The 26,150-nt window shown below is 39.6% G+C and overlaps 1 protein-coding gene across 2 annotated transcripts; it reads left to right on the forward strand.

Annotated features, from left to right (window-relative positions):
* The first annotated feature begins 7,918 nt into the window (after positions 1–7,918).
* Positions 7,919–25,367, forward strand: LOC110603206. 2 transcript variants are annotated; one of them, XM_043951815.1, is made up of 10 exons: positions 7,919–8,282; positions 10,146–10,355; positions 10,458–10,560; positions 10,922–11,001; positions 11,089–11,166; positions 11,648–11,739; positions 13,074–13,185; positions 24,642–24,767; positions 24,852–24,996; positions 25,088–25,367. In XM_043951815.1, the coding sequence occupies exons 1-9, from the start codon at positions 8,004–8,006 to the stop codon at positions 24,966–24,968; spliced, it is 1,197 nt and encodes a 398-aa protein (XP_043807750.1). In that variant the 5' UTR covers positions 7,919–8,003; the 3' UTR covers positions 24,969–24,996; positions 25,088–25,367. The 2 variants fall into 2 exon arrangements, with proteins under 2 accessions (XP_043807750.1, XP_043807749.1); XM_043951814.1 differs by having other exon boundaries at positions 24,852–25,367.
* The last annotated feature ends 783 nt before the right edge of the window (positions 25,368–26,150 follow it).

The raw sequence follows: 26,150 nt of genomic DNA on the forward strand, positions 1-26,150 counted from the left end.
TAAGCATATCCTCTATCGTCTGGATGGTCCTTTTTGATTGTCCGTCCGTCTGTGGATGGAAAGCAGTGCTAAAATCCAACCTGGTACCCATTGCATTCTGCAGACTCCGCCAAAACCTGGAGGTGAACTGGGGCCCTCGATCAGATACTATTGAAACAGGAACCCCATGCAGCCTGACGATCTCATCAACATACACCTGCGCCAACTTGTCCACAGAATAGCCACTCCTGACAGGGATGAAGTGAGCAGATTTGGTGAGTCTGTCCACAATCACCCATATGGATTCCAATCTGTTGGACGCCGCCGGTAACCCCACTACGAAGTCCATAGCTATATTCTCCAATTTCCACTCTGGAATAGGTAGCGGGTTAAGCATTCCAGCCGGCTTTTGATGTTCCAGCTTCACCCTCTGACACACTTCGCAGGCTGACACAAACTGTGCCACTTCTTTCTTCATAGCTGGCCAACAATAAACCTTCTTCAGATCTTGATACATCTTGGTGGCTCCGGGGTGAACGTTGTATCTTGCATTATGAGCCTCTCTCATAATGTCTCCTTTTAGCCCTATGTCATCTGGTACACATAGTCTGCTCCCATAGCGGAGGACCCCCTTGCTGTCGAATCTGAACTCACTATCTTTGCCTGACTGAACAGTCCTGGCAATTTTCACTAACTCTGGGTCCTCATGCTGTTTCTGAGCCACCTGCTCCAGAAACACGGGCGCCACTCTCATCTGAGCTACCAAAGCACCTGTACCAGACAACTCCATCTGTAGACCTTCCTCAACGAGCTTGTAAAACTCCTTCACCACTAGCCTCCTCTCTGCCGATATGTGGGATAAACTGCCGAGTGATTTCCGATTTAAGGCGTCTGCCACAACATTCGCCTTACCCGGATGGTACTGAATCTTGCAATCATAGTCACTCAGCAGCTCCACCCATCTCCTCTGTCTCAAGTTCAAATCTCTTTGACTCAGGATGTACTGCAGGCTCTTATGATCTGTAAAGATCTCACATTTAACCCCATAGAGGTAGTGCCTCCACATCTTGAGTGCAAAGATTACTGCTGCCATCTCCAGGTCATGTGTGGGGTAATTCAACTCATGCTTCTTCAGCTGTCTAGAAGCATAAGCAATCACCCTTTCATTATGCATTAACACACAACCCAAACCCACTCGGGATGCATCACAGAAAACCGTGAAGTCCTCACTGCTAGCTGGCAAAGCTAACACTGGTGCCGATGTTAATCTCTTCTTAAGCTCTTCAAAACTCTCTTCGCACTGGTTGGTCCAAACAAACCTCTGGTTCTTCCTGGTCAATCTGGTCAGAGGAGCTGTAATCTTAGAGAAGTCCTGAACGAACCTCTTGTAGTAACCCGCCAAACCCAAGAAACTCCTGATTTCTGTCACTGATGTGGGTCTAGGCCAGTTAGCTACAGCTTCTACCTTCTTGGGGTCCACCTCTATTCCATTTTCTGACACTACATGCCCCAAGAATGAAATGCTCCTCAGCCAGAACTCACACTTAGAGAACTTGGCATACAAGCCATGTTCCCTCGAGGTCTGTAGAACGAACCTCAGATGGTGGGCATGCTCCTCTGCATTCCTGGAATACACTAAGATATCATCTATGAAGACAATAACAAAGTGATCTAGGTATTGGCTAAACACTCTGTTCATGAGATCCATGAATGCTGCAGGGGCATTTGTTAACCCGAACGGCATCACAAGGAACTCAAAATGCCCATATCTGGTCCTGAAAGCTGTTTTTGGCACATCTTCATCCCTTATCCTTAGCTGATGTTACCCCGATCTCAGATCTATTTTGGAGAAACAACCCGCTCCTGCTAGCTAGTTGAATAGATCATCGATCCTTGGCAGAGGGTACCTGTTCTTGGTAGTGACTTTGTTCAACTGCCTGTAGTCGATACAAAGTCTGAGGGATCCATCCTTCTTCCTTACAAACAAGACTGGAGCACCCCAAGGTGAGGTACTCGGTCGGATGAAGCCCTTTTCTACCAACTCTTGTAACTGCTCTCTCAACTCCTTCAACTCGGCTGGGGCCATCCTGTAGGGAGGGATAGAGATCGGTCTAGTTCCAGGCATCAACTCTATCTCGAACTCTATCTCCCTAGCAGGTGGTAAACCTGGAAGCTCGTCTGGAAAAATATCCTGAAATTCTCTGACAACTGGCACTGAGGCTGGCTCCCTGACCTGACTATCTAGCTCTCTCACATGAGCCAAATACCCCTGACATCCCTTCCTAAGCAACCTACGAGCCTGAAGAGCTGATATCAGACCTCTAGGTGTACCCCTCTTGTCTCCTCTGAAGACGACCTCTAACCCGTTCTGATCTCTGAACCTGACTACCTTGTCTCTGCAGTCCAAGGTAGCACCATGGGTAGATAGCCAATCCATCCCTAGAATGACATCAAAGTCTGTCAAATCTAGAACCACAAGGTCGGTGGAGAGGCATCTTCCCTCAACAAAAACTGGACTATACTGGCAGACTGACTCTGCCACTGACGGGTCACACTTGGGTCCACTGACCCATAGGGGACACTCCAACCCAGAGACTATCAGACCCAATCTCTCAACGGCTCTTGGAGCAATAAATGAATGAGATGCACCCGGGTCCATTAATGCATACACATCAGAACACCCAATGATGAGATTACCTCACACCACGGTGTTGGATGTGTTAGCCTCCTGCTGTGTCATGGTGAAGATCCTGGCTGGAGCTGATGGACCTTCACCTTGGGAACCAGAAGAAGAGACTGCCCCTCTCCCTCTACCTTTGCCACTGCCCTGAGTTGTGGCTGGAGCTGCTGGCTGTGCCACACTACCAGAAGCTGTCTGCTGGGGCTGGCCCATAAAAGGTGCTCTAGGACACTCCCGAGCCATGTGTCCCTCTTGTCCACATCTGAAACATGTATTAGTCCCAGCTCGACACACTTCCCTGTGTGGCCTCCCACACCTTAGGCATTCTGTACCATCTGATCCTGAGCTCGAGCCACCGCCTAAACCCAGACCAGATTTCAACTTACTCCAAAACTTGTTCTTCTTCAGCTTCTTGGTGGTGTTATTCCACCTCCTGCTACCTGAGCTCTGAGAAGAGGGACCTGGCCCTCCTCTGCCTGGGGTCTTAACCCCTGAAGACTGGGTCACTGACTGCTTCACTGACCCCTCAACTATAGCACTCGCCTTCATCCTTCGAGCCATATCCACCACAGTGTGGAAACTTTCCCTCTCAACCGACTGAATCAAAGAGGAGTACCTAGAATGCAGCTTCATAACATATCTCTTGGCTTTCTTCGTATCTGTATCTAGAGCTTGCCCTGAAAAAGGCAATAGTTCCAAGAATTTATCCGTGAACTCCTCTACACCCATGTGTTCTGTCTGCCTGAGCTGTTCAAACTCAATCATCTTCAGTTCTCTGGAACTGTCTGGAAAAGCCCATCCAGCGAACTCATTTGCAAATTCCTCCCAGGTCATGCCGTCTAGTCTCGGGTCCACATAACACTTGAACCATTCCCGTGCCTTCTTGCACTTTAAAGTGAACCCTGCCATCTGAATGGCCCTGCGGTCATCTGCCCCTAGCTCATCAGTTATTGTCTTCACTACTCTCAGATACTCAAAGGGATCATCCCCTGACTTGTATTTGGGAGCATCCAGCTTAAGGTAATCTGTCATCTTCACTTTGCTCCCACAGGCTGAGCTAGGTCTAGGAGGTTGAGTAACTGGGGCTGCTGGTTCTGTAGGTGGTGGAGGTGGGGGTGCAGCATTCCCCGAGGTGGGGTTTGCCGGGTTAGGATAGAAGGGTGAGGGTGGATAAGCTGGGTACTGTGTGTAAGATGGATAAAAAGGTGGATAAGGCATGTAGGTAGGGTAGGGGTTAAAGCTGGAGTAATCTGATGTGCCTCCCATCGGATACCCTGAACCCTATGGGAAGGGTGGATAATGGGGTGGAAAACCATACCCCGAGGCCTGAGCGCCTCCCTGAGACTCCTCTGTCCCTTCTTCCGCCATGCTGACATCCAGATTCCCATCCCTCCTCTGATCCTCTTCCATAACCTCCCTCACATTTGAAGAACTTCCTCCTCTATCAGTCCCCCTTCTGCTAGCATCAAAAGACCTTCTAGGGTCCCTTGACACTCTTTCTCTGTTTGCTCTACATGACATTGCCCTAGGCAATGTAGGAGGACGGGCGCTCGTGCCCTCATCCTCAGGTGGTACTCCAGTCAATCTTGCAGATCGACGGGTTCCTCTCATCCTGTTTTCTGAAAAACAGTACACATCACACAAACATTAGCATCATATGGTTCATGTGGAAACACATGAACCCGCATCACATATATATCATTCACATCATAGCATCAATGCACATGTATATAATCATGGCATTTCACATCATCATACAAGACAGGACTCAACATCCTATCCTAGTGGACATGATCTTCCTATTGCGCTTGACCTTCTAGAACATCTATGAGCCCGACACTCTAGGTCCGATCCTAGGAACCTAGGGCTCTGATACCATTCTGTAACGACCCAAAAATCGGACCGCTACCGGCGCTAGGATCCAGGTCGGCTTAAGGTCGCCGGGACCCGTAGCAAGCCTGACATGCAACCTGAAAACCTGTTTTCTCCCATACATGATCAACAACATACATAAAAATTTAAAACTTTTCTTTCATTCATACACCAAACTCAACTGTGCATGCACTGTACATAAACATAAACATAGTCATGACCCCTCTGTGGGATCTCATCAATGCCCCAATGGGCGATACATCATAAGCTGAGTTGGTTTACATAATCATCATAAAGCATCTAAGATCATGTATTAAAGGGGATACCTTATATATAAAGTCAAGCACAATCTCTAATCCTCAATATCATTACATGACTAAAACTGTACTTTTACATAACATCAATACATTTATCATGTCCACACTATCTATTACATACACATGACTTCATTACTCTTGCGGACCTCCTGGTCTACCCTGTACCTGCAAACCTGGGGAATTTGGGAGAGGGGTGAGCTACTAGAGCCCAGTGAGCAGAATACTAAAATATTTAAAACATATGCTAACATGGAATGCATCACATCACAGCTAATCACATCAAGGATGAACTTGTCACCAATAGCCCTCTACATAGTCCAACTATGCCAGAATGTAGAATGGGTCCTGGTCTTTCTCTTACAAAACATAGCATAGCATAACAGTCCAACTGTGCCAGAACGTAGAATGGGTCCTGGTCTTTCTCTAACATAGTGCCAGCGAACGTAGAATGGGTCCCACTGGTCTTACATTCCGTACCGTACATATCACATCGTCACATCATAGATCGAGGGCTATGGATCATCCAACATTCATCCACATCAACATTCAAATATGCAATGCAACATATTCGTGAATTCTAATGCAAACAACCTAAATCATCACATGGCATTCATGATGCATGAACATGCTCAAAACTTTACAATTAATTTACTTTAAAACGTGAAGATTTATTCTACTCACCTCTGGATAGCTCTGACCAGACATGGGGGCAACTGACTCACTGCTGGGGTCCTCGGTTCCTCGGGTCCGAACCTACACAGGTGGACTCAAATGAGGGACCAAACATACATGAACATAACTCTAAACTACTCCCCAAAAACCCCCTAAAACATCATGAAACAATCATAGAAAAACATGCAAAAGAAGGCTGAACAGGGCACTTTCGATAGCAGGTTCGGCGGCCGAAAGTTCCTCCAGAGCCGAAAGTCAGGCAGGTTTGGCGGCACCTTCGGCGGTCGAAACTCCCAGACAGAGGCGAAACTCATGCATGTTCGGCGGCACTTTCGGCGGCCGAAACTCCCAGACAGAGACGAAAGTCCTCTTTCGGGGGCAAGCTTCGGCAGCCGAAGGCTGCCTCCACAAGCACGTTCGGCGGCCGAAAGTTTCCTTCGGCTGCCGAACCTGGTTTCTCCCATAGTGGCAGAAACTCAGCTCTTCTATGCACATTTGCCTCCAAAACTTTCCAATCATGCATAAACCTATTCTACAACATACATACACAAGCATACAAGTTCCTAGGGGCTTCAAACTATCTAAAACCTCATCTACAACACATCAAACATCCACATTGTTCAAAAACGCAACATAAACTCATAAATCTAACCATAAGCTTAAACATGCATTCTACCCCATAGATCTACTTAAAACTTATTTAAAACATGCAATGAGCTTAAGATCGGCTCTTACCTCGTGGAGATCGAGAGAGAGACGACCTAAACTCGAAGATGGGAGGGGTTGAGCTTCCTTGAACCTCAAAGCTCCAAAACTTGCTCAAAACTTGAAAATCTTCAAAACAAAGCAAAAACTCATGAAAATCTTGAAAGATCTGAAGGAAGAACTCAAAGATTGGTGAGGGACGGCGGAGAGCTCACCTTGGCCGACAATGGGGAGAAAAGCTTGCCCGTTTTCGGCTAAGGGACCCTTTTATAGTGGCTGGCCAGGCCACGTTCGGGGGCCGAACGTGCCTCCGCATGCATGCCATGTTCGGCGGCCGAACTTGGACTTCCCTCACTTATACTTTCGGGGGCCTAAAAGCGCTCCCGAAGGCATGCATGTTCGGCGGCCGAACCTGAGGTTCGGCGGCCGAACCTGAGTTTTCCTCTAAGGTTGGTTTCATACAAAAACTCATTTCCTTCTTACTTAAAACCATGAAATACATGAAAACATTTTATGAAAACATGTTTCTACCCTACTAGAGGCTTCTGACATCCGAGATTCCACCGGACGGTAGGAATTCCGATACCGAAGTCTAGCCGGGTATTACAAAAATGACTAATAATTGTATATTAATATATTTTAATCCTATAAAAGAGAGCTATTTATACTTGCCCATAAGCTTAACTTACGTGCAATGCACAGTCTAGAAGAATTCAGAAAAGAAAATAATACAAGACTTTAAAGAACTTAAGCTAAACAAATCCGGAATAAACAAAACCCTTTTACAAAATAATATAATTTTAAAGCAATACAACTTAGTTAATCATGTCGTTATATCGGCCGTCAGACCCTGTATTGGTCACTAGGTCATCCGACCATCTAGTCATTAGTCTAGTCATCTGGTGATATCAGTTGGCAGGTCGTCCGGCTGTCTGGTCATCATATAGTGACATTAGGTCGGTTACTAGGTCAGTCGTTGGATATCATGTCGGACATCAGGTCACTCTCGTTTTATCATTCGTTTTATATCTTATTTGGTTGTCTGGTCATCCGCTAAGTCGCCTATTTGATCATTTGGTCATCCGATCATATCCTTCTACAGTTAATACACCAACAAAGAAAGAATACCTATTGATAATGCAAAAAATCAAAATAAAATCAAAATATGCAAGCTTTTTCCGGCCAGATAAAAATTATAGAAAAACAGCTATAACCAAAATAATTTAAAAAAAAGACAAACAAAACATACAAAAACCTATAGCTTCCTTATCACCCGCAATTGATTCTGTTTTCCATAATCATAATAAATTTTGATATCATTAACAACACATTTTTATTTTATGTAATTAAAAACATTTTTAAGCAATATAATATGCGTTATTTTATAAATAAATCCTATTACTATAAGAATAATGTTAGGCGTTTTCTAAATGGGTTAATTACTTTTAAACATTATTAGTCTTGTTGTCGTTGTTGGAAGATGATTGTTTTGTTTATAAAATGTAAGCAGTTCCGTTATTTGTGTAAAAAAATATTTTATATTATTATAAAATAAAAAATTAAATATATTTTCATGTAAATATTTTTTCAATTTGTTATTTATTTTAATATAATAAATATGAGATACTAAAATAAAATCTGGAACAGCGCGCGGATATGTATAGCTTGTGTATGTGTGTATATATATGTATACATAGATACAAGCCTCCATTCTTTGGCTCGCAAACCCTGCAAAAAACCCTCTGTGCTTATCGCTGTCCTCTGATTTTAAGATTCCAATGGAATCTCTTTCAAGTTCAATGTTGATCTCAAGATTCCCAGAAACACACCCAACCATCAGCACCCCATCTTCTTCCTCTCCTTCTCCTTCTTCTTTTTCACTAACCAAGGTATTAAATAAGCAAGCTGGGTATCTGAAATTTGCCGATACTGCTCGTTTTCCCAGCCTTCGCATTCGTGCTGTTGCTCATGAGGTATCAGGAGGGGAAGAGGAAGATCAGAGACCCCTAAATAATGGGTTTGGCTTTGTTTCTGATGATACCCTTTCTTTGTCTCAGGTTATTACTTTTACCTTGCTCACCTATCCCACCTTTATGTTGGTTTTCTGATATCTGCTTATCTATGTTTGTGTGTTCTGTTATGAAAATTCGGCCCCAAACTCAGAAGAAACTCTGGAATAGAAAAGAAGTAATCTTTTGTTGTGGAACTCTGCATGTGTGTGTGTGTGTTTGCGGAAATTCAACTTCAAATTCTGAGAAACCCAAGAAACCGAAAAAGGGCAATCTTTGTTGTGTAGTTGCAGATTTTACTCTGCTAATATGTTTTTTTAAAGGCTCTATAGTTTGATTGGTATGTTGGATCTGCATCCTGATACCTTGTGATAGAAATCATGAGTGATAAAGTATGTTTTGTGGGATTGGAAAAGTTGTCTTAAAGATATTTTGTTTAGATTCTAACCTAGTTGTAAACTTGTACCCTCCGTTTGGCATAATTCATTTTGCAAGATTAGAATTCAAATGGATTATTGCAAAATCATAACATGATTTCATTTGTTTGAAAATGAAAATTTTGTATATTAAAAAAGAAATAAATTATTCCATCCAAACAAGAAGTTTGATAGAAAAGATTGAATTGAATTGAATTCTTGTGAAATTTTTTTATTCCAAACAAAGGGGTAATGATGGCTTTTGAACTAAGAATCATTACATAGAGAAATTCCTATTGAGTAAGAAGTTGGACATAGTTCCTGTGACTATCGCATAATCCCTTGGCCTTGGCATAGTTGAATGAACTGCAGGATTCACTGGGTCGGTTAGTTCAATTTGGCTTATTGCTCAAGCATTATTATTATTATTATTCACATTTGGATGCCAAATTGGGTCCTGGCCGAAAAAAGCGGTAATATGGACCTGCTTATACAATGCATAAGATTGACGTTCTTGCTAGTTTTATTAGCTTTTATTCTAGTCCTGGCACACATGAGGTTCACAATGACAATGAGTAACTTATGGGTGCAAAAAAGTGACATAGAATGTTGGGCTATTTCTCAGTCCTTTTCGCTTCAACCCTTTCCTTTTAGCCAGCCATTTCTTAATATAGCAAGTGAAATATCACTTTAGAGAAGTAAATCTCCTCTAATTAGGATATGTCTCTAACACTGTGTTTCACTTGTTATTTAATCCATGTCATAAAAAAATAAAGGACATTAGAGGTTAGATATTTCAGTGTTTGGAATTTTCAACAGACTCTTGGACAGTAAAAGATTTTAAGGGTATAATATTCATATTTCATATTATTATTATTATTATTATTTTTTGATGTTGAGGAAGGAATAACTCTTATGCCCTCAATTTTGATGAGAAAATAAGGTGGCATTTGAAAGGATAACTAATCCCCTCTTATCCTTTCTTTTCCAGCCTAATTAAATAATGAAACAAGGGACTATTCTTACCCCTTATGCCTCCATCCAAACAAAGTATGATATTACATACTTTCTTGGTCATAAATCATAAGATTGGCCTGTTAATATCTATGGCCCTAAATTGATAACCGGATAAAAGTGTCATATGCCATATCTTTTGTGTGCACTTATTTATCAATTCCTTTCTGCTAATGTTGTTATTGTTTCCAATCCAATACAGAGCTTTTAAGCCTAAACTCTTAGACTTTGATGCCTTTAAATTTGTCAATTTCATGAGTTACTAAAGCAGGTTGGGGAGAGGGGAAAACATGTGGAATGCTGAATTTTTTGCATGCCCCTCTGACACACCAAAATGTAAAATAGTGTGGGGTGTTGCTATCTTGTGATGGTTCATAATATGCATTTATGATACCTGGAAAATTTTATATTATTATAGACAATGGGTGGATATGTTAAATTTTAACTTTGTGGTATTAATTGCCTTTCTCATACTATGAAGGATGATTTAAGGCACAATAAAAGCAGTGAAAAGAATGTAGCGAAAATAATAAAGGTGGAGACACCCTTGGAGGTTCCACATGGAAGTGGAACTGGTGGAGGAACCAGAGCTGGGCTTTTTAGAACTCCAATTTCTGGTGGTGTGCAGAGTGCAACCTCAGCTCATGGCTTACCTCGACCAGCATTGGCAGTCCGCAATTTGATGGAGCAGGTGAGTATTATTCTTTGGTTTCGACATATAATCATAGCTTGCATGATGTTTGATTAGTTTTCTTGATGTAGTAGTTCTAAACTATCTACCTTTGTGATTTAGGCTAGATTTGCTCATCTATGCACTGTAATGTCTCGAATGCATCACCGAAGAGAAGGATATCCCTTTGGCTCCCTGGTTGACTTTGCACCAGATTCAATGGGACGTAAGTTTTCAAATTTTTGAGTGCTTTGCCTGTGAATACCAAAAGAAATTTTGGTGGATTTTGTATGATGTATGTTAATTCTCAATCTAATGCATGTGAAATTTTTTTGGATTACAGATCATGTGCTTTCTATGTTTTCCAACATAAATTTCAAGTTTATTTTTTTTTCTCATTTGGCTAAAATTTAGCCTATTTGTAAGAGCCCTATTAAATTGTTTTCTTTTTAAAATTTTTTTCCTGCTGTCTTTGGCCCACAAGTCTCATATTGGACAATGATTTAAAAATATAATAATTCATTTGACAGTCTATATATTTCTTCAGGTTATAGTTGACTTTCATAGATGCTGTTTTCAATCTGCAGATCCCATATTTTCATTTTCTCCATTGGCCATTCACACTCGAAATTTGTTAGCTGACCCTAGATGCACACTTGTTGTGCAGGTTGGTTATAATGATTGTACTACTCTTAGAAAATATGAGCTAGTTGTTCTCCATTTACAAAGTATATTGACAGTTAAGACTTTGTAGATACCTGGATGGAGTGGCTTGTCAAATGCAAGAGTAACAATCTTTGGCGATGTCTTCCCGCTTCCAGAACACCAACAGGTGGTTAACTCTATTCTTTTCTTTTATTTATGTGCATGTGTGTGTATATGGATTATGGTTTCGCAGTATACCTATGAGGTTAAATTATTTTTTTATTCTAGATACACATGAACGTGAAGCACAGAACCATGTTACACTTTGGACTTTGTCATAGCATCTAAAAGTATCTCTGACCTTTTTTCTTCTATTTTTAGAGAATTTTACTCTCTCTCTCTCTCTCTTTCAATTTTATATTATTTTATTTTAAAAATCATCGCTGCTGTGAACTCCTCTTCTTCACCTTATCTTCTCTTGTTTAAGTTTGAGATCCTTTATTCTTGTATGGTTGTTCTAGTCCATATATCTGCTGATGCATTGTATTTTATTAGGAAGATGCCAAATTCCAGGGATAGATTTATACCCAATTTTGCAGAAATATGACTTTGCTCATGCTGTTGTTATTACTTCCTTAATATATAACAACTGGTTGTGTTGCTGCCAGGAGTGGGCTCATAAGCAGTATATTGCAAAACATCAACAAGGTCCATCTCAGCAGTGGGGGAATTTCTACTACTTCAGGATGCAGAACATAAGGTTTGTTTCTCATGCATATTGGTTTGACTGGATGTGACTTATAAATATTGCGAATGGGAAATTTCTCCTCATATGCACTTTCAGCTTTTTCCTTTGCATACACCCTATTTATTTATTTTTTTTTTGTGTAACTTCACAACCATGTATACTGATCAATTGCATAAGTATAAAAGGGTTTTGGGAACATGGCACTAAATGATTAGTTTAGTTCTGGATACTGTTATTTTTCATGGAGCTTGTAAGAGCTCTTATTGGCATGCTGAGGACAACTTCTAGAACTCCTTCTTGGATAATGCATGGATTATTAATGATTGAATGATTTTGTGGTCTGTTGAGCAGATCTCTTAAAGAAGTTGTACTTGTGTGCTATGAGTTGGTGGCATTTTTCTAATAGTTAAATGAAATCATGGGCATGATTGAATACTGAAATAACTTATGAAGGTAAAGTATTGTAAAATTTCATGTGTATCCAGAAACAATTCTACTGTTTCTCTCATTTGCAAATTGCAACTTTTGAATACTAGCTGACCTAATAGTAAATTTTTGTTTCAAAACAAACAATGGAAACTATTTATTATTGGAATCAAAATACATCAATCAAGAATGGAGAGGGATAAAGACTCGATTCATTTGAATGAGGCATAAAACAGCCACTCTAGCGAGTGTATGAGCCAAATGATTCACTAATTTATGAACACAACAGAAATATACATCTATCTCTTGCTAAAGAGTTTTGATATCTGAAATTGGACTACCATAATAAGATAAATCAGGGCAGTGATTGTGGATGGCAGGCATGAGAAACAATCTGGTTCTGTCACTGCTCAATGAAGACTAGTAGCTTTAATATAGCTGAGAGCGCCTTACCCATCTAAAAAACAAATAACGTCACAATTTAACCATCCAAAGCCTACCAAACCAGCAGGCGTCTAGCACAGCATCATTATTGCATTTCACATAACCAATATCTAGTGGTTCTCATTTTATTTGTGGATTTATCTAGACATAATTTATTTATTGTGTTGGGAAAAGTATCTTGAGTGTACCTCAAACTTATCATTTTTAATTGAAGTGGCTGCTCTTAATACTAGCCAGTTTGTCTGTGTGCTGTATGGAAGATTTGCTTGAGTTAGAGATATGTAATTAGTCTATTATACTTGGTGGACTTTGATAAGTTGAGCACTAACCAATATGCCCTGTCAACTGTTTGTATTGACTGCATCCATATTTTGTCATTTTTGCTTAATCTACCTCTCAAACACATGCTCCATTGGCTATAACCTTTTCTAAGTCTCCTGTCTTATATGCCTAATATGTGTCTACTATTTTGCTAGTGACATATACTTCATTGGAGGATTTGGCACTGTTGCTTGGGTTGATGTTAAGGAATATGAGGCCCTTCAGCCTGATAAAATTGCAGTTGATGGAGGGGAGCAAAATCTCAAGGTGATCTTTAAAATTGTTGGTAATTTTTATAGATGCTACTTTTATGGAAATTGTGGTTTTTGAAGTTCTTTTCTGAATGAATTCATTATGGACTGACCAATTTTTTGAAAGGGCAAATCATGAAAGAAATCTATTGATATTCATTTAGTTTGTTTCTGAAAAGAACAGTTCAAAAGAAAAAGCAATAGGATATCAAATTCAAATTTCCATCCTTAAAGCTTTGTTTCTTTTTTTTTTTTTATTATTATCTTTTATGACATTGTTATTTTCTTATCTTAATAATGCTCCTTTTGTTTGTGGAAAATAACTTTATTTGAAAAATATTTTTCATGGAAAATGAGAAATATTTAAAGAATGGAAGGAATTAAGGAGATTAGAGGAATTTGGGGGGGGGGGGGGGGAAAGATAAAGAGAAAGAGTAAGAGAGAGAGAAAGAGAGAGAAGAAATAGGGAGGAAATGAGAAGATTTCAAATTCATTCAAATTTTGGAATGTCTAACAAACTCTTCTAGCTCCCTTTTATGCTTTCTTTCAATAGAATAATAAACTATCTGTTTCCTGCCTTTTTAAAACAATTTAATTATTTCTTCCAAAATGACCCTCATTCTTGAATCTCTTTCTCTTGTATGTAACAATATTGTCCTCATAAGCACGTTCTTGTCCCCAAGAATGTGAGAATTGAGGAAACTGCGTCTGTAATAAAATACTGATCTTCCCAAGTAGCATCGTCTTCTGGCAAATTGAGCCACAAAGCCTTGCACAATCTGTTGCTCCCCTCTAGTCACAGTTCTTGTCTTTAGAACCCTTTCAGGGAGGGCAGTGAAAGTATCCTCCTATATAACTGGAAGGTCCTGCAATGAAGCAACATTCTCTCCCAACTTTTTTAACATCGATGATACATGGAACATTGGATGAAATAGTTGCATGGGATGAATAGTTGCATGAGCAAACAGTCGCAATTATAGGCTACATATCCAATCTTCTCAATGAGTTGAAATGACCCATAAAACTTAGTTGACAACTTTAAAGAATGCCTCATAGCCATTGTTGCTTGCCTATGAGGCTGTAGCCTTAAGTACATCCAATCCCCAATGAAAAATTCTTATATGGGCCTAAAGATGAATCAATCAGGCCAGGAGTCAAATGGGCCTAAGAGGCTAAAGTTTTATAGAAGGAGGAAGCATGTGGGGGAAGCTCCTCATCATGCATGAGGAGATTCTATGTCAGGAATTGCAGCAAAATATTGGGACAGCTTGCACGAATTAGTTACGAAATGATTAGTTATGGAATATTTAAAAAATCATGGAGAGCGAGGAGGGTATCATCTTCTACGTTTATTTTCCTGTTTTGTGTAGCCTTGTGGCTTGGGACCTGAGATTCATTCTTTGGGTTGCAATTTTGTTTGCTTCCTATTTCCAGTAATACATCCAGCAACCTTCAAAACTGCTATTGTTTCTTGTATTTAGATTCTTGTTATCTTGATTCTCAATATTAAGTTCTTAACTCTGTAACATGACTCTTGAAGAGGGCATGTTCCACCTATCACAAGAGAAAACAGAGATAAAGGAAGAACTAGTTCAGACGAGGAAGAAACTGGAAAAGTTAGATGTATTGGAGGGCATGCTTGCTACGTTGTTGAAGGGAAAAACTACTGAGGGAACTTCATAATCAATGCCACCATCTCCAATTAGCTGTAATATTGTTGGGGAACAATCGGTACCAAGGACAGGAGAACAAAGGGCGTTGTCCAAGGAACAACAGCCAGTGGTGAAACAAATTGAACTTTTGACATTCCTAGGAGAAGATCCAGTGGGATGGCTAGCCCGCGTCAGACCAGTATTTTTCCATTAACAGAACCTCAGGTTACATGAAGGTCCAACTAGCGTTCGTGTGTATGGAAGGACGGTGTTACATTGGTTTCGATGGATACAGTAGTGGAATCCGAACATGAACTAGGAGCGATTCTCCTTAGAGTTTTTATAGAGATATGGTGGCGATATGCTGATGAAATATATTGAGGAATTTATGGCAAGAGCAGCTCAAGTAACGGGAATCAATGATCAACACTATGTGGGCTATTTCCTCAATGGATTGAAAACAGAAATAAGGGTTCAGATACACTCCCATGACACTCATGATGTGAATTGTACCATGACCATAGCAAGAGAGGTGGAGAAGAAACTCAATATTTCTCTCAAGCAAGAGTTTCTAGATCTAAGGGCAAAGAGGTTGTGTTTCAGATGTAAGCAACCCTATCATCCCTTGCATAAGTGTCCAAACAAGTCCTTGAAGGCTATCATCATGGGAGAAGACGAGAGTGTACAATTTCGTCGTCCACGAGTTAGTCGCCGCACTCTCCCTTCTGTTGACACCCACTCCTCCTTTCGAGGTAAGATTGGGAGACGGACATCGCACAAAACCCAGGGGCTCCGTCCGAAGGTACAAATTGAGTTGGGGACAATTGAAGTTTTGGCTGATTGTTTCGTGTTTCCCTTAGGAGGTATCAATCTAATATTGGGAATGGCTTAGCTTGCCACCTTGGAGACATGCAAGTAAATTGGGCGCAATTCACCATGACTTTTCAGAACAAGGGCAATTTAGTTGTATTGAAAGGGAATCCTTCCTTAACCAAGTCACAGATTCCAAATTCATTGGTGAGCAAGGTAATAGATGTTGAGTCTTAGTCTGAAATTCTTTTGAAGAACTAATTCTTTGTGTGCAAGAAGGAGAATGGGGTGAGTCAGAAATTTCACAATTACAAGAATTATTGAGCAAATACAATTCGGTATTTACAAAGCCATTAAGATTGTCGCCTTCCCGGACAACTAATCACACAATTCCTTTAGAACCAGGAGTGGCACCAGTGAGTGTTTGCCCTTATAGATACAGCCATTGGCAGAAAAATGAAATTGAGAAGTTGGTGACCGAAATGTTGGCTGCAGGAATTATTCGACCAAGTACTAGTGCTTTCTCCGGTCTGGTACTCTTGGTCAAGGAGGAGGATGAAAACTAGAGGTTCTGTGTAGATTATAGAGCTTTGAACAGTCATTATACCGGACAAATATCCCATTCCCCAAATTCAAGAGATGCTTGATGAGTTACACGGGTCTAGGTATTTTTCAAAACTTGATCTTAAGTTGGGATATCATCAGATTAGGGTTAGGAAGCTAGATGTCTCGAAAACAACTTTTAGAACTCACTCAGGGCATTACCAATTCTTAGTTATGCCTTTTGGCCTGATGAATGTGCCTGCTACTTTCCAATCCACCATGAACGAATTGTTTAGACCCTATCTGCGCAAGTTTGTATTGGTAATTTTTAATGACATACTTGTGTATAGTTCTACTTGGTCTGACCATTTAACTCATCTTCAGATTGTGTTGCATTTGTTGTGGGATAATGCATTTGTTGTGGGATAATGCTTTTGTTGTCAATAGAAAGTAGCTCTTTTGGTTAGTTTTAGGTGGTGTACCTCGACCATGTAATTTCAGAACTTGGCGTGTCGATGGACCCAACAAAAATCTCCTCTATACTCAAATGGCCAATTTCAGCCTCCCTGAAGGCCGTACGAGGATTTTTGGGGCTCACTGGCTATTATCGTAGGTTCATTAAGGATTATGGGAAGATTTCTCAATCCCTCACACAATTACTTAAGAAGGAACAAGGCGGATTTTGATGGGATTTGGCTGCTCAACAAGCTTTCCTTCAATTACAAGAGGCGACTACTTCAACACCAGTATTAACCATGCCAAACTTTAAGAAGCCATTCCTCTTGGAATGTGATGCGTCTGGTCGTGGGTTGGTGCTGTGTTAATGCAGGACAAATGTCCAATTGCTTACTTTAGCAAAGCTCTATCTAATTAGACTCTTACAAAGTCCACTGATGAGAAGGAATTAATGGCTTTATTATTGTCCATCAACCATTGGAGACCATACCTGATCGAAAGGAAGTTTGTTGTACAGATAGATCAAAAAAGCCTGCGGCACCTGCTTAACCAAACGGTCCTTACTCCGGATCAACAAAATTGGATTGCAAAATTATTGGGGTATGATTTCTCCACCGTATACAAGCCAGGCGCTGCAAATAAGGCAGTTGACGCCTTGTCTCGTTGTAGGGAAGGTGACTTTGAGTGTAATGCAATTTCGATACCTATGTGGATTGACTGGGGAAGGTTGGAGACATAACTTCAAAAAGATTCTTATTGGCAGAGAATTATTTCTGAGCTCGAATCTGATCCTGCGGCACACTCGCATTATCAATTGATCCAAGGAAACTTTTCTATAATAGCCGACTGGTTCTTCCCTCAAAGTCTACAATGATTCCCCAATTGTTGCAAGAATTCCATTTCACACCACTTAGGGGGCATTCAGGGGTCTATCAAACCTATCGGAGGTTGGCTGCCAACTTATGATGGAAAGGAATGATGCGTGATATTCAAAAGTGTGTGGCTGAGTGTTTAACCTGCCAGCAACAGAAATATCAAGCCACCAGTCCTGCGAGTCTCTTTCAACCCCTGCCGATTCCCAAAGCAATATGGGAAGACATTTCCATGGATTTTATCATAGACCTTCCTCATTCACATGGGATAGATTGCATTTTCACGGTAACTGATAGACTGTCAAGTATGCCCATTTTCTGGGGTTGAAACATCCATTTACTGCCAAAACGGTTGCTGGGTTGTTTACAAGAGAAATCGTATGCTTCCATGGGATTCCTAAATCAATAGTCAGCGATAGAGATTCATTGTTTCTCATTACATTCTAGCTGGAATTGTTTCGACATTGTCTTGAAAATGAGTACTGCACACCACCCAGAGACGGACTAGCAGACTGAGGTTTTGAATCGATTCTTGGAAACCTATCTACATTGTTTTTCATCCGAACAACCCAAGCAATGGAGTAAGTGGCTGCATTGGGCTGAATTTTGGTTTAATACTAGCTATCACAGCTGCAGGAATGACCCTGTTTGAAGTGGTATATGGTAAACCACCTCCCTCTATTCTCAAATTTATGATCAGTGAAACGAAGGTAAAGGCAGTAGCACAAGAGTTGTTGGATAGAGACAAGATATTGCGTCAGTTGCAATACAATTTGGCACAAGCCCAGCAGTGGATGATCAAAGCGGCCAATAGACATCGACGAGATGTTCAATACCAAGTAGGTGAATCAATTTTTCTCAAATTCAAACCTCATCGACAGTCCTCGCTTACCGCTCGCGCTTATACTAAATTGGCAGCAAGGTACTATGGTCCCTTTCATATCATGGGTCGAATTGGTTCAGCGGCATATAGGCTCCAATTACCACCAAAAGCAAAAATTCATCCGGTTTTTCATGTCTCCCAACTAAAGAAAGTAACTGGTCAACACCAAGTTCTTACAGACCTGCCTTCTGAAATGGCCATTGATGAAACTTTAATTGATCCTGCTGCCATTTTGCAAAGGCGTGCTGTTATTATAGATGGAAAGAGTACAATACAAGTTTTAGTCTATTGGCAGGGACATTCTCACGAGGAGGCTACCTGGGTTGATTTTTCAGACTTTTGTCAACAATTTCCTAACTGCAGCCTTGAGGACAAGGTTGAAGCTCTTCCGGGTGGCATTGATACGGGCCCAAAGATGAATCAATCAGGCCAGGAGTGGGCTCAAGAGGCTAAGGGTTTATACAAGGAGGAAGCATGTGGGGGAAGCAGCTCATCATGCATGAGGAGAAGGAGATTCTGTGTCAGGAATTGCAGCAGAATATTGGGACAGCTGGCATGAATTAGTTACAAAATGATTAGTGATGGAATATTTAAAGAATCATGGAGAGGGAGGAGGGTATCATCTTCTACGTTTACTTTCTTGTTTTGTGCAGCCTTGTGGCTTGGGACCTGAGATTCATTCTTTGGGTTGTAATTTTGTTTGTGTAGAAGGATAATATTTGTTGTTTATCACAATAGAGATTACAACCTATTTATACATGAGAGACAGTATCTAAATAGGAAGGAAAATCAAGCCTATGATTATGATTATACAATCCCTAAGATTAAGTAACTAACCCATCAATTAATATTTACTTCCTATATTAACATATTTACTTCCTATAACCTATAACACTCCCTCTCAAGTGGGAACATAAATGTTAATCGTGCCCAACTTGTTACATATATAATCAACTCGAGTTTCATTTAGAGCTTTAGTGAAGATATCTCCTAATTGTTCTCCAGTTCGGATATGTCCTGTTGATATTATCTTTTGTTGGACCTTTTCACGAATAAAATGACAATCAATCTCGATGTGTTTAGTCCTCTCGTGAAATACTGGATTGGAGGCAATGTGGATAGCTGCTTGATTATCACACCACAACTTAGCAGGCACCGAATTTGTGAACCCAACTTCTTCTAATAGTTGACGTACCCACAAGACTTCACAAACGGCTTGTGCCATGGCTCGATATTCAGATTCAACACTAGAACGGGAGACCACATTTTGCTTCTTACTTTTCCATGAGACCAAGTTACTTCCCACAAAAATACAATACCCAGTAGTTGACCTCCTATCAACCTTCGAGCCTGCCCAATCAGCATCAGAAAAGCATTCAATATTTGAGTGCTCATGGTTGCCATAGAATAGCCCCCGCCCTTGGGCCCTTTAAGGTAATAAAGAATTTGTCCCAAAGCATCCCACTGGGCAACAGTAGGAGAGGACATAAACTGACTTACCACACTCACTGAATATGCAATATCAGGACGAGTCACCGTCAAATAATTCAACTTGCCAACTAATCTTCTATACCTTTTAGGATATGCAAATGGCTCATTGTTTTCTGTGGTAAGTTGAAGGTTAGGGGTCATTGGCGCACTACAAGGCTTAGCACTCAATTTTCCTGTTTCTGCTAATAAATCAAGAACATATTTTCTTTGAGACAAGAAAATGCCTTTCTTACACCGCATAACTTCGATTCATAAGAAATATTTCAATGAATCTCTTTTAGGGATGTGATGCCAGCAATATCACTTCCTGTGATAACGATATCATCCACATATACTACAAGCAGAATTACTCCACTATCAGAATTTCTATAAAACACTGAGTGATCACACTTACTCATTTTCATTCCAAACTGTTGGACCACCTCACTAAACTTGCCAAACCATGCCCGAGGACTCTGTTTCAAGCCATAAAGGGATTTTTGCAGTCTACAAACCTTGCCTGACTCCCCCTGAGCAACAAAACCAGATGGTTGTTCAATATAAACCTCCTCCTGAAGATCACCATGAAGAAAAGCATTTTTAATATCCAATTGATGCAAATGCCAATCATGTGTAGCTGCCAAGGAAATAAACAATCGAACAGATGCGAGCTTGGCAACTGGGGAAAATGTATCAGAATAGTCAACTCCATAAGTTTGTGCATAACCTTTGGCCACTAAACGGGCTTTGAGGCGAGCAACAGATCCATCAGGATTTACTTTTACTGCAAACACCCATTTGCACCCAATAGCTCGCTTTCTTGGGGGCAAGGACATCAACTCCCAAATACCATTAGTGTCAAGGGCCATCATTTCCTCTTTCATTGCAGCACGCCAACCAGGATGGGATAAAGCTTTAATAACAGTTTTGGGAACTGAAATAGAATCTAAAGCAGTGGCAAAACAACGAGAAGAAGGGGATAATTGATCATAAGAGACACAAGCTGAAATAAGATAAGTGCAAGTACGTTTACCTTTGTGACGAGCAATGGGCAAATCCAAATCAGATAGTGAAGGATCAGTGGGAGCAAGATCTATCGACGAAGAAGCGGGTAGCGGAGCGGAGTCAGAGTCTTCTAAGCGTTTGGAATACACATGAAAGATGGGAGGGTGACCTGGCACATGAGCGAAAGGTGTAGGAGTAGTCTGAGGAGACAGAGAGCGAACAATGTATAACAAGAGGTCATCTTCCTCCTGCTGGGTGTTATAAACAGATGATGGCGGAAAAACGGAGTGGACTCAAAGAATGTTACATCTGCAGACACAAGATACCAATTCAGATCAGGAGAAAAATAACGATACCCTTTCTGACGTCGAGAGTAGCCAAGGAAGACACATTTGAGTGATTTGGGATCCAATTTAGTAACCTGTGGATGAACATCACGGACAAAACAAGTACAATCAAAGATACGTGGCTCAATAGGAAACAAAGATTTAGTGGGAAACAAAATGTTATAAGGGATATCACCATGAAGGATGGAGGAAGGCATGCAATTGATTAAAAAACAAGCAGTGGATACAACATCAGCCCAAAAACATTTAGGTACCTTTATTTGGAATAAGAGGGCTCTGGCTACTTTAAGAAGATGTTGATTTTTTCTTTCAGCAACTCCATTTTGTGAAAGAGTGGCAACACAAGAGGACTGATGAAGAATCCCTTTTTGTAACAAATAAGATTGAAATTCCCGAGATACTCTTTAGTATTATCACTTTGCAATATACGGATGGAAGTATTGAATTGGGTTTGGATTTCAGCATAAAATGCACGAAAAATAGAAAATAGTTTTGAACGACTCTTCATTAAAAATAACCAAGTAGTACGAGAGAAATCATCAACAAAAGTAACAAAATACTTAAAGCCAGACTTAGACACAACAGGACAAGGACCCCAAACATCTGAATGGACTAACTCAAAGGGGGACGAAGCCCGTTTATTGACTCGAGACAGTGTAGGTAAACGATGATGTTTGGCAAATTGACAAGACTCACAATCTAGAATAGATAAAGAATGAAACTGTGGATATAACTTCTTCAAAGCCGAGAGAGAAGGATGCCCCAAACGACAATGAACATCAAAAGGAGTTAAACGCGTGGAGCATACCAGAGATCGAGGAGATCGAGGTAGTTGCTGATCCAAGACATAAAGCCCCTCTGACTCACTTGTCGAAAGATCCTGAAAAACACAGTGATCAGGAAAGAATGAGACACAACAATTCAATGCACGAGTGAGTTTACTAACGAAAAGCAAATTAAATGCGAACTTAGGGAGACATAACACAGAGGATACAGAAAGAGAAGGGGTTAAGTTGACATGACCAGAACCCATGACAGAAGATTTCGTGCCATCAGCAAGAGTAACATAAGAAGGCGATGTACGAGACTTAAGATTAGACAAAAGGGTAGAGTTACCTGACATATGATCGGTAGCACTGGAATCAATAACCCATTTGGAGGATGAAGACACAAGACATGCAGTAGAGTTACCTGACTCGGCAATTGCAGTGATAGATGGGGAATTAGAGGATTTTAGAGATGCCTGGTATTGGATGAATTGTGCATACTCATCTGCAGATATCAAAATTCCCTGATCTGAAGATCCTTTCTATTTGTGTTCCGTGATTTTAGTCATCATCATAGGAATCACATCAGTTACGGTGGTGGTTTTAACTGCAGCCATAAGGACAACCAACCCAGAACGATAGCAACAAAAGAAACACATAATCAAAAAAACAGTACTCGGCGTGAACCGAACGGCAAACAAACCTCAGATCTGACAAGGGAACGATGTGGCGACTCCAGCGATGGTGAGATCCAAATGTTACCCTTTATGAGTAACCCAAGTGAACGGAACCCTAAATCTCCAAAAACAAAAATTTAAAACTTAACGAGAGAGGAAAGAAAAAAAATCTCTATGAGAATGGCTCTGATACCATGTAGAAGGATAATATTTGTTGTTTATAACAATAGAGATTACAACCTATTTATACATAAGAGACAATATCTAAATAGGAAGGAAAATCAAGCCTATGATTATACAATTCCTAAGATTAAGTAACTAATCCATCTATCAATATTTACTTCCTATATTAACATATTTACTTCTTATAACCTATAACAGTTTGCTTCCTATTTCCAGTAATACATCCAGCAGCCTTCCAAACTGCTATTGTGTCTTGTGTCTAGTTACTTGTTATCTTGATTCTCAATATTAAGTTCTTAACTCTGTAACAAATTCTCTCTCACTTCTGTGTTTATCAACATGTTGTTTCATCCTGTGTTGCACTGCTTGCAGATTATCTTTAAGTAGCTTCTGTAACTGACTTCTCTGCACTAAAAACTATTCCACCTTTCCCACTGAAGACTCACCCATGGACAGTAGTGGAAATGGACTAGGACTGAATCCATGAGTCATGCAATGAAGGTAATTCTCCACACATTGATTAACCCTCTCTGTTTGATCATCAGATTGAGGATGGTAAGCAGAGTAAAAAACTAAGAACACCGCTAGCCTTTTAAAGAGCTCCTTTTAGAATAAGCTAGCAAAAACTTTATCCCTATTAGACACTACTGTTTGAGGAGCTCCATGCAATTTATAAACATTATCGAGGAACACTTTGGCCATAGCAGAGCCAGTGAATGGGTGAGAAAGAGGCAAGAAGTGAGCATATTTAGTGAATCTACAAACTACCAAGATAGTGTCCTTCCCCTTGGATTTGAGTAAATGCTCAATGAAATCCATAGAAACATGTTGCCAGGCCTGCTGTGGAATAAGCAAAGGTTGTAAAAATGTTTTTTCACAGAAAATATTTCCAACAAAATAGCTTACTTTCCATTGTCTAATTTTAATTTAAAAAATGAAATTTATTAACAAATTTATGTATAAACTTGTTACTAAGATTCCCAAACTACGGAAAGTGACTTAATTATTTATTTGAGCGAGAAATATTTTTCGTTGATTAATTTTCTTGGGTACTCCAAATGCTAGAAAATATGGAAAATGTTTTCCCGAAAAATATTTTCCACAAAACAAAGTCTAAGATGCTAATGCATCTAATAAAAGGAATGAAGCAACAGAATTTGTGACTTGTGACTGGATATAGCCAACCTGGATAATGTGATGCTGAAAATGAACCATTTGTGGGTGGTTCTGAGTTCAGCCCAGAAACTTCATTCTTGTTGGTTTGGTAGTGTTAATGAACAAACTCAAAACTTGATTTTCAACTTACCTAAGTAGGTTAAGGTTGAAAATATTGGACTGTAGATTACACCAAATTGAGTTCATATGACGTTATTTTATGCTTCTCTAAGTATGGTTTTGTTTTTTATATTCATTATGCTACACCAAATGAAAAGTTGAAATATAAAATTTGCTTGTGTATAAAGAACCACTTCTGTTTTCTCTCTTTGTATTAGCTTGGTAATTTTATGGAATTTTGATCTTGTAAATAAGAGTCTATTTCTGGTTCTTAAGTTTGATAGAAATGCTACTATCTTAGGGGCAAGCAGAGAAAATAAAATAGGAAGTTACAGTTTTGATAGCTTGTGAGCTTATACCTAATAAAGCTCGAGTCATAAGGCGTTAAAATTGAGCTTAGTTCTATGTTCAAGCGTGAAAAGTCATAACATGCCCAATATTGTCTAGCTCAGATTGTTTTCAATTGTTATGATAGGATTTTTCAGGATTTGAAATTTGCAGTTCATTGGATTAGCATTTACATTTGCTACAGGAGCTCAATGCAATCTTCTCGAAGCCCCTTAAGGAGCTCATGTGCACTGAAACAGAAGTGGATGATGCTGCTCTGATATCAATAGACAGCAAAGGAATTGATATCCGAGTCCGTCAAGGTGCACAGGTAATAATACACCTTCATTGAGCCTTTTCATTCTCTATTTGCTTTGATGCAGGATCATATGGTTTGTTTTTCCACTGTTTGTAGTTCAATATACAACGATTATCGTTTGACGAAGGACATGCAGTTGAAACATTAGAGGAAGCTAAGAATGCTCTATGGAAACTAATAAATAAAGGCCAAGTACACAATTTGCAGAAATGAAAATTTGGTGGCGCATTGTGTTTCTCGAGTATGCTTCCCCCCTGTTTTCTTTTTTAATCAGCAAGATGAAGTTAAGGAGTTTTATCCCCCAAATGTAAGAATTTTCTTTTCTTTTGAAGTTTTAGGCTATTTTGAGGAGCACAGGTTGCATAGGACAAATATATATGTGTGTATGGGTGCTTATGGTCATGCAAACTTTAGTATGATTCACCGACCATCTCGAAGCAAGCATGGAATATGTCTAGTGATTTTATATAAGGTCATGGTGTATCATGGGGGAGAAAGGAAAATTTGAGGTTAAAACCAAGAACTTTGGGGTTCATAAGCAGGAGACGCCTCTTGCTGATAGAATGTATTATTGGATTTTAGTTGGGTAATTTATAGTAGTATAATTACTCAGTTTTGCCTTTTTATTAATAAAGTTTCTATAGCCTTTTGGAAAATTTGCTAAATTTAATGAGGTTTATTAATGTTAAACTTGTGTGTGATAACTGGGGTTTTAATATAATTCTAGATTTTAAAAATGATTTAAGATAAAATATTTAGAAAAATTTCATAGGTGAAGGCAGGCAAACTTTGGGAAAAAAAAAATTACTCTTTGAATAATTGGAGGCGAAGCCACAACTGCAGCTCATGAAATGCGGTGGATGTAGCATTAGGTTTTGGCACCTGAAAACTGGCTCTAGTGGTGGCGGAGCATGAATGCTGTGAATGCTGCTGTTGGCTGCCATCAGGACCATCTGATTAGGGATGTTTAGCATTATATTGGAGAGGTAAGTGTTGTTCCTTTAATGCCAAATCAGGCTAAACAAATTTAAATTTCTAGTATCAAAACGTTATATAGATTTTTAAACAAAAATATTGTATTATCTTTTATATATACGAATACTTATATTTAAAATAATAAAAAAATAAAAACATATGAATAAATTGGCCAATCTTTTTCTCTCCCCCCCTTTTTTTTTATAATTTTTATACCATGGTAACTATTGATCAAAATTTAACTTAATTCAACTCTTGTTAAAGATATTATTATTTTTAAGAAAAAAAATAATTCTTATTTTCCGTGTGACAGATCCTACCCATTTAAAAATAACTAACGCTTTCAGTGAATTATACAAAAAATTATGATTAATGAATAATTAAATTATTTTAACAATTCTATTATTATTAAAATGTATT

Source organism: Manihot esculenta, chromosome 16 (assembly GCF_001659605.2).
Source record: "Manihot esculenta cultivar AM560-2 chromosome 16, M.esculenta_v8, whole genome shotgun sequence".
NCBI lineage: Eukaryota > Viridiplantae > Streptophyta > Magnoliopsida > Malpighiales > Euphorbiaceae > Manihot > Manihot esculenta.

What these genes read in the sequence shown, in the direction of transcription:
- LOC110603206 (XM_043951814.1), top strand. Translation starts at nt 8,004, where the DNA reads ATGGAATCTCTTTCAAGTTCAATGTTGATCTCAAGATTCCCAGAAACA. An exon ending in GATGCACACTTGTTGTGCAG is followed by an intron (nt 11,002 to 11,088) that starts GTTGGTTATAAT and finishes AAGACTTTGTAG; the next exon opens with ATACCTGGATGGAGTGGCTT. An exon ending in CGCTTCCAGAACACCAACAG is followed by an intron (nt 11,167 to 11,647) that starts GTGGTTAACTCT and finishes TGTTGCTGCCAG; the next exon opens with GAGTGGGCTCATAAGCAGTA.